This window comes from Hippoglossus hippoglossus, chromosome 11 (assembly GCF_009819705.1).
Source record: "Hippoglossus hippoglossus isolate fHipHip1 chromosome 11, fHipHip1.pri, whole genome shotgun sequence".
Lineage (NCBI taxonomy): Eukaryota > Metazoa > Chordata > Actinopteri > Pleuronectiformes > Pleuronectidae > Hippoglossus > Hippoglossus hippoglossus.
Window position 1 is genome coordinate 3,514,310 of NC_047161.1, and position 9,700 is coordinate 3,524,009.

A 9,700-nucleotide genomic window follows, 5' to 3' on the forward strand; every position below is an offset into this window, starting at 1 on the left:
GAATAGAGCCACCTTTTCTTTAAGGCTTCAGCAATTTGAGGAACTTTGGAGGGAATGGAAAATGTATATTTCCCCCAAAACGACCTTTACTTGTTTAATTTTGCTTATTTGATCATTTTATTTATTTATTATTACATGTACTATATCTTTCACTTGGTCTGTACAAAGTGAAACCAAACATCATTAAAAGACACACAAAAAAAAAAAGGTTTCATGTTTTTACAAGCTTCGACGCTTGTGTTAATGTTTAGTGGCATTTTATTGAATCTCCTCACCTTTAGCACAGTCGCTCGGTTTGCCGTTATTGTTCAACCGCACAATAGACTTGATCTCAGGAAGTCTTGAGGAATTCCTGGCATCTCTGCCATGGCTGGTCTGTCCCAGTGTGAGGAAAAGAGGCAGCTCCTCTGGAGGGGAGGGACTCTGCAGCTGGACTTACTGTATATCTGACAAGTGAGCGGCCACGACTACCACTAAGGTGTTGAGAGCACTTCCAGACCACACTCACTGCAGCCGAGTCAGACTGCGACCCCCCCCCCCCGCCCCGTGCCGAGCTGGGACTCCAGCACACTCAGGTAAGAGCCGGGGTTTGTTTTTTAAAAAAGTCAATAAAGGGAAATTTCATAACTAATTGTATTAGTTTTTAAGCTCTAAAAGAAAACTGATTTGTGTGATTAAGGAGAAGCTGATTCTTTCTGTGAACGTGGTTTAATAACGCAGAGGAAAAACCTAATTTGAACTTATTTTCACTTGAGTGGGACAAGTCGGACCAGCAGAGTCTTGTCAAAGCCAAAGTAAAGAAAAACAATGTGTGGGCTGCACCATCCGCCAACACCCCTCTGATAGAAAAGGGAAAGCAAACAGTCCTCTGTGATGACCTTTGACCACGGCTGCTACAATAAACTTTTTACACACAGACGGGCTGTTTGTCACCGGTGAGAGAGAATGTCAGAACACCGTGTCGGCATCAGTGATCACACACGTAATTACAATCCTCTATTTTCCACAATTACAGCTGCGGAAAACTCTTGTGCAACTCAAACGCTTCTCTGGTGCCTCATGCATTCCTGCTATTAATGAGATGGTATCTTGAATGCACCCCTGTGATAAAGACTGCTGCGTGCACATGTGAGCTTAGAGGCAAGAAAAGTGGCAACTTGCACTGTGGCGTCTTATCTCATCATTGTTCAGCATGTTCTTGTTTTCTCTCACAAAGGAAGCAGCAGGTTTGTCAGTCCTGACAGTTTCTTGGCCAAGTTGAAGCTTCAGTTGTGAGAACATTTAATTTAATCTGACAAATGTGCTCAAACCCGAAATTGCATTTAAAGATGTCAGAGACGTTCACATTTCTTTACTCCTATAAATCACTGTCAATCTATTGTTACAGTCTACATGTTCTACATTTTCTTAATTCATTTTAAATTGTTGATAGAAAGGATTGAAGTATACGGTGTTTTTAACCCATTAGATAAACGGTGTCATCGGAATCGGAGCTGCAGGGATTAGTTGAGTGATATACGAAGTTAATTATATCGTTTTTTACGACCAGTCATTATTTGTCAAAGTCAATAAATCTAACATGTTTGGGGAAGAGATCATCTCTAAGTGTCTCTAGGTTATGGAGACGAATTGTTTTTTACAGACCGAATCAGCGAAGACAATAAAATGTGTCATTAATAGTAACATAATAATGAGGTGTTACTAGTTTAAGTTTACATTTATAGTGCATTCAATGTTCACTTTTTGCATTAAGTTATAAACTTTATAAAGTCTTTGTTGTGGCCGGGGAAAGTTGTATTGTTGGGTTGTATAAGTGTGTTAAATATATTATATACAAAGTCAACCACAATACCGCTGCCATTTACCTTTACCATACTAGATCTGGATTTTTATTTGAATCTGTGGAAGTGTCTCTCCTTCAAACACGTCCGATTGTTTTCATATTCTCTGAGAGATCAAGGGAAATGTTGAAAAACTCCCTATTTCGCAATGTTAACGAAAGTGAAATAAATCCTGGATCTGCACCAACACTTAACGGGATCTTGTTTGATCCATAGCTTATCCTGCTCACACGTTTTGTGGTAATCTGTAAACAAATAGGAAAAGGAACCGCAGACCTGTTTGGCAGAGATAATAAAATGTTTAAATATCTGCTTCAGGGCAGGAAAGTAAATTAACCAAAGTACTGACAGCAAACTGTGAAGATTAAATAGTGCTGTCCCAGTATGCTAACACTTGGGTGGGAACAGCTTTAAGCAGCTGATATAGGGTATTTGACTTTATGGTCTGATAAGTAAACCCACACTGTGTCTTGAACTTAAGGTGAATATTCAACATCTCTTTAAAAACGATCAAACATTTACAAAGTGGGTGTTGAATTCAAACAGAGACGCAGCAGCAGCACATGACTTCTGCTGCTGCTGCTGCTCGTACAGTCGGTTTTATTCAAGCAGACGTTTGTGCTACTTGGCTGATAGAGGTCGATGTCGTGGCTGCTCCGTGGCAGCCTCGCGGTCGTTGCTCGGAACACAGTGAAACAACAGTTCACGCCTTTATTCCGCGGAGATGATAAATGACCGGAGAGCAGTATTTTTAACTGCACGGTCCTCACGAGCTGTTGTGAACACGGCCTTAAATACTGATTTGCATTTCACGCAGTGACGCTAATTGAGGTGATTTTTTAAAAAGGATTTTCCTACAGAAGTAACATGTGGAGGTAATAATACACAGAATGGAGGCTTGCCTATGATCCACATGTCCCCTCGGAGTTGTGTTATTAAAGGAGTGAGCAGGTTTACTAGAGTTCTCCTCCACACCCTCTTTCTCTTCTGTCACTCCTACGGACCGCGATGACATCATGCTTAACCTAAAACTCGGCAGGAGGGACAGAGAGACGCCTTTGTGTGTCTGTGTGTGTGACGACAAAGAGTTCAGACCTGAAGTAACACGTAGAATGATGAAAGTGAAGATACTGTACATACGGTACTTTGTGTTCAAGGAACTCCAGTAGTAAAGTAGAAGTACTAGTAGTAGTACCCTTCTAGTAGATAATTATAATTACCCCTTTGAAAATACTCTGAACTCTGCAATATAAATTGTGTCTGCGTTGGTATTTTTATTTTACTGCGATGCCATTTCCTGTGAATATAACCTATCGAATGCTTCATATCTCCGGATCTAATGTCAAATCTGTACAACCTGAGACAAAAGGTATTAACAAACCATAAACAATAATAAAAAGTAACAAAATTGGGTTATGAATTAAAAAATAATAAACATCGGACATGTTTTAACATCAATCGCTAAATAACCACACAAAACATGGATCCTAAAGATGTATTAATATAGAAACATGTACGAAATATTTCACTCTCAATAAGTTACTGGAACTATGCACATATTTGTATTTTTGGAGATGTGCCCATTTTTGTCTGATCTCAACATGTTTCCATACACTTGTTGGGGAAACATACACTTGTTGGGGAAACATAAAAGGTGTTGTCTCAAGCATTCGACCCGATGAGGCCTCGGCTTTCTGTTGTGCTGCAAAAAACAAATGCTCTAACTATTGTAGTTTCTGTTTGAACAGCATCATGCAAAGAAAAGTGTACAAACAATTTCATGAATTTCTGTATCACCTTCTTTAACTTGTGTGACACATTGAGCTCCATGTTTTCATGGTTACACCTTTCCACTAAATGTTTTTTTTCCACACATTTCTAATTTCAGCCTGACGTTCTCTGGTTGTGTTCATTAGAAGTGAAACCTTGAACAATGGCGGCCTGTTAATCAGGAGAATCCTAATGTTGAGGTTAAAGGGTTAAGAATAGAAAAGTGTTTGTGTTTCGAGTGTCGTTACAACACCGGGCGTCTGGCTGTTCTAGTTTTTGAAGCATTGTGTCACGTCGTGCCAAAGCAAATACACCGTGCTCGTAAAACACATTCATGAACTGCCAGACGTTCACTGCTCTTATTATCATTTGCTTTCTTACCTGTGTGTAGAAATGTTGATCTTATCTTGATTATGTTAAATTAACTTTGACTAAAAATTACACACATATTGGCACTTTTCCATCATGTTGGTGAGAAGGAGGTTTGACAAATTTACTTTTTCTTTCCTTATCTCTATCAGGACGACATTTCAAAGTCTCAGCCTCTGACAATAAAGAGTTCCTTTGGTCTTCATCCTGGATTTTGGAGAAACCTTCCAGCGATCAGAGGCAACCCAGAAGGTTTGTTATGTAAAATGGAAACATCGAACATGTATGGGTTAGAAGTTTGAGTTATCTGATTTTATTACCATCGATTTTTATACATTAAAAGCTGAAGAATTAAGACTATGAGTGAAATATAAATATCGAAAGAGACAGTCACAATCCCCAGTGCTTTTACTCTTCTACATTAAGTGTAGGGATCACACCAGCTATATGGCCTTAATCTGCACTGACAGAAATGGGGCTAATCCAAAAGAGCAAATAAAACAAACCAGTTAATCCGATAAATGAGCAAAATAAAAGTCACTTAAGTAAAATAAACCATATGTTCTTATCCACACTTATCCTCTGCTGCATAAACTACATTTCAATATAATATCAATATAAAATAGTGCTATTTACACACTCTTATCGGTGCTACTATTTAAAAATGTTACATCTATATTTCCATGCAGTACTTTCCCAATCTCCCAACAGTTTTTAAACAACACCTTTCTAAAACAAACACATATTGTTGTGTAGTTTTATTTATAGACAATGCATGCAATATTCAAACCCATGTAAACAACAGTCTCTGTGTTGTACAATTCTTTAGGTTCAAGATGGAAAATCAAGACATGAAGCAGAATGGCCACACAGAAGTCCACAGTCCTGTGGCTGGTATATTTCTGGAGAAGACAAAGGAGAAAATTACCATATATCAAGCCATGAAAAAGCGTCTGCTTAAACCAGGGACAGCGTTGGCCCTGCTGGAAGCACAAGCTGCCACCGTGGGCATCATAGACCCGATAACCAACAGAATACTTCCTGTTGCAGATGCTGTTAAAGAGGGAATAGTTGGGCCAGAGCTGAAAGAGAAACTCCTCACAGCAGAGAAAGCAATCAGTGGCTATGTAGACCCCTATACCAACCAAATTATATCTGTATTCCAAGCTATGCAGAAAGATTTGGTCCCAAGAGATAACGGATTACGGCTGCTGGAGGCACAGATAGCCACACAAGGCCTGATTGATCCCATTGAGAAAACAAGTCTCTCAGTTGAATCTGCAATTCAAAGAGGCTACTATGAGAAAGGTTTGCTCAATGACCAGATGTCAGAGCTCAAAGTTTTCTACAATCCAAGTTCACAAGAAACTGTCAGTTACCAGAACCTTGTGGAGAAATGCACGGTGGAGCCCGACACAGGCCTGTTGCTCCTCCCGGTCTGCATCACATTCAAAGGTCTACGACGAGGCATTTCCTCCACTGAGCTCTTTGAATCAAAGATCATTGACCAAGAAACGTTCGATGACCTGCGACAGGGAAAGACCACAACACAGGATGTGCTGTTGATGGAAACGGTGAAAGAATACCTGGAGGGCAAAGGCAGCATTGCAGGAATTGCTTTGCTCTCGTCCAATCAGAGAATGAGCATTTATCAGGCCATGAAACAAAGAATCCTGATGCCAGGGACAGCACTGGTTCTACTGGAGGCACAAGCTGCAACTGGGTTCATGATCGACCCAGTAGAAAATAAAAAGTTCACCGTGGATGAAGCCGTCAAGATCAAACTCTTTGGCCCAGAATATCATGCAAAACTGCGTTCTGCTGAGAGAGCCGTCACTGGATACAAAGATCCATACACAGGTGAGACCATCTCTCTGTTCCAAGCGCTGTCAAAAGACCTCATTGTTCGGGAGCATGGGATTCGTCTACTTGAGGCTCAGATTGCGACAGGTGGAATAATAGACCCCATCAACAGCCACAGACTTCCCACAGACGTGGCCTTCAAGAGAGGTTATTTCAACGAAGAGATGAATTCCGTACTCGAGGATTCGGGGGATGACACCAGAGGTTTTTTTGACCCAAACACGGAAGATAATCTTTCCTACCTTCAGCTGATGGAACGATGCGTCATTGATCCTGTCACTGGACTGTGCCTCCTCCCGCTCGTTGAGAAGTCAGACAGGCTGAATTATCACTTCATTGATTACAAAACTAAAATGACCTTGAAAGAAATGAAGGTGAAAGTGACATGTGGGAAGTACATGGGAATGACAGTGTCTCTGTGGGAACTGCTGATGTCCGAGTACTTTGATGAACAGCAGAGGACCAGCATCTGTCAGAAGTACAGAGAGGGGAAGCTCAATATCCAGACGATCATTACAACAGTTCTGGAAGTGATAGAGAAGTCTGTGAGAACAACTAAAGTCGTCTTTGAAGGCATCAGAGAGTCAGTCACAGCCAAACAGCTCCTGGAGGCAGAAATCATAAGTGAAGAGGTCATGGAGGATCTGAAAAAGGGAAGAAAGTCAGTGAAAGACATGATGGAAGATGAAAACCTAAATATGTACCTACAGGGGAAAGACAGTATTGCAGGCATTCTTCTTCCGAATTCTCAGGTCATGACCATCTACCAAGCCAGAAGGAAAGGAAAGCTGATGCCAGGAACTGCTCTGATTCTGCTGGAGGCCCAGGCAGCAACAGGGTTTGTTATTGACCCAATTGGAAACAGAAAATTTTCAGTGGATGATGCTGTCAAGGCGAAGATTGTGGGGCCTGATATATGTCAAAAGCTGCTGTCAGCAGAGAGAGCAGTCACTGGGTACAAAGATCCGTATACTGGAAAAATAATCTCTTTGTTCCAAGCAATGCAAAAAGATCTCATCGTAAGAGACCATGGAATTCGGCTCCTGGAAGCCCAGATTGCCACCGGTGGGATCATAGACCCAGTGAACAGCCATCGCATTCCTGTCCACGTGGCCTACAAGAGGGGGTACTTCAATGAGGAAATGAATGAGGTCCTTAGTGATCCAAGTGATGACACCAAAGGATTTTTTGACCCCAATACCCACGAGAACCTGACCTACTTGCAGCTCATAGCCAGATGTGTCACAGATCCCAGTACAGGTCTGTGTCTCTTGCCACTCAAAGGCAAAAGTAACAAAATCAGCATTGACGATAATCTTCGAGAAACATTCAAAACAGCAGTTACTGTTCAGTACGGCAGGTTCAAGGGAAAGCACACGACACTGTGGGATCTGATCAATTCTGAGTATCTGTCTGAGGACAAACGGCAGGAGTTCTTCAAGCTCTTCAAGTCAAGGAAAATCACAATCGAGCAACTTACTGTGACCATTTTGGAGATTATTGAAAATAAGGAGATCAAAAAGCAAGCAGGGCTGAACTTTCAAAGTCTCAGAGGAGAGGTGTCTGTGGTGGATCTTTTGGAGCTTGAAATTGTGAACGAACAAACATACAACAGCTTGCTCCATGGACAGCTGACAAGCACAGATGTGATGGAAATGGACAGCGTGAGAGAGTACCTGCAAGGGAAAAGCTGTGTAGCTGGGGTGATACTGCAACCCTCCAACAAGAAGTTAAGTATCCATGAGGCACAGAGACTCGGTGTCCTCACACCTGGCACTGCCCTTTGCCTCCTTGAAGCGCAAGCAGCCACAGGGTTCATTGTTGATCCTCAGAAAAACCAAAAACTTACAGTGGCACAAGCTCTCAAAGAAAAGGTCATTGGGCCACACGTGTATGAAAAGCTTTTGTCTGCAGAGAGGGCAGTCACCGGTTACACGGATCCATACACTGGTCAAAAGATCTCACTTTTCCAAGCTTTGCAAAAGGATTTAATTATCAAGCAGCATGGCATCCGTTTACTTGAGGCCCAGATTGCTACAGGTGGAGTCATTGATCCCTTGAAGTGTCTACATCTCCCCCTGGAGGTTGCATACAGAAAAGGATATTTTGATGCAGAACTTAATCAAACCCTGACGAATCCGACTGATGACACGAAAGGCTTTTTTCACCCGCAGACACAAGAAAACCTGACTTACATGGAGATGCTGGGCAGATGCCTTAAAGATGAGGAAACAGGACTGTTTCTATTGACGCTGAGTGACAAACCAAAAGCTACAGGAACAAAGACAAAAATGTTTACTGACGCGGAGATAAAGCAAGAATTTGAAAAGACAGCCGTGAAAATATCGGCAGAACGCTACGCAGGGAAATCAGTTTCTCTATGGGACCTGATTCACTCTCGGTACTTCACTGAGGAGCAGCGGCTTGAATTCATTGAAAAATACAGATCAAAGAAGATTACTACACAAACCATAATCACAGTCGTGGTTTCCACCATTGAAAAACTTGAGAAGAGTGAAACTCCCAAGATGGTAATGGGCCTCAGAAAGCATGTCTCCGCACAACAGCTTCTGAATTCAGAAATCATTGATGCAGCTACATTCAAACAAGTGCAAGAGAGAGAAGTTGCTTTTGAAGCAGTGACCCAATGTAAATCTGTGAGCGGATACCTCAAGGGAACCGGGTGCATTGCCGGAATCAAGGTCCTTCCCTCCCAGAAAGTAATGAGCATATATGAAGCAAAAACAAAGGATCTCCTGACACCTGGTATTGCACTTCTTCTGCTTGAAGCGCAGGCTGCCACAGGATGGATGATTGATCCGATCAAAAACAAGTTCTATTCTGTGGATGAGGCAGCAAGAGAGAGAGTAATTGGACTGGATGTACACGAGCACCTTCTGTCAGCTGAGCGAGCTGTCACCGGCTATAAAGATCCGTACACAGATGCAACGATATCACTGTTTGAAGCCGTGAACGAACAGCTGATTCAAAGAAATGATGGCATTCGTCTTCTTGAGGCACAGATAGCGACTGGAGGAATCATTGACCCAAATCTAAGTCACAGGCTTCCTGTTCACGTTGCTATTAAAAGGGGATATCTTGATGAAAAGATCAGCAACATTCTATTGAACCCCACTGATGATGCAAAGGGATTCTTTGACCTAAATACGAAAGAAAACGTCTCTTACCGTCAGCTGATAAGTCGATGTGAGGCGGATCCAGCAAGTGGGCTACTTCTCCTACCCCTGTCTGAAGAGAAATCCCTGGAATTCCACACAGATGAACAAATTGAGCTCACGTTGAAAAACACAACTATTACCATGAATGCAGGAAAGTACAGCAACAAAGAGGTGACATTGTGGGAAGTGTTGGTCTCTGAATACATATCGGAACAAAAGAGGAAGCAGCTGATACAACAATTCAAGACGGGAGCCCTGAAAATAGAGGACATCACTGAGATACTCACAGTTATCATTACAGAGGTATCGTCCAAAGAAAAGAAGTTCAAAGGACTAAGAAAGCAGGTCTCGGCCAGCGAGTTGTATGAGTCCAAAATAATCTCAAAGGAGCTTTTCACTCAGATTATACAAGGGGAGGTAACAGAGGAGAATGTCAGTAAAATGGAATCAATTCAAAAGTACCTTGGAGCTACAAACTGTATAGCAGGTGTCAGAGTTGAATCTACAAAGAAAGTTATAAGCATTTACGAAGCAAAAACAAGAGGTTTGCTGCCCCCTGGCACGTCTCTGATTCTGTTGGAAGCACAAGCAGCAACTGGTTTTGTCATTGACCCAGTGAACAACAAGAAACTTTCAGTGGACCAAGCTGTAGCTCAAGCAGTGGTTGGCAGTGAGTGG

At 42.0% G+C, this 9,700-nt stretch overlaps 1 protein-coding gene across 1 annotated transcript in view; it reads left to right on the forward strand.

Moving 5' to 3' along the window:
• Window positions 1-471: 471 nt before the first annotated feature.
• eppk1 (epiplakin 1) overlaps window positions 472-9,700 on the forward strand; it is a 31,009-nt gene continuing 21,780 nt past the window's right edge. Inside the window, 3 exon segments of the mRNA XM_034599640.1 lie at window positions 472-575; window positions 4,133-4,232; window positions 4,810-9,700. Coding sequence (XP_034455531.1) covers window positions 4,817-9,700 — 4,884 coding nt within the window. The 5' untranslated portion in view covers window positions 472-575; window positions 4,133-4,232; window positions 4,810-4,816.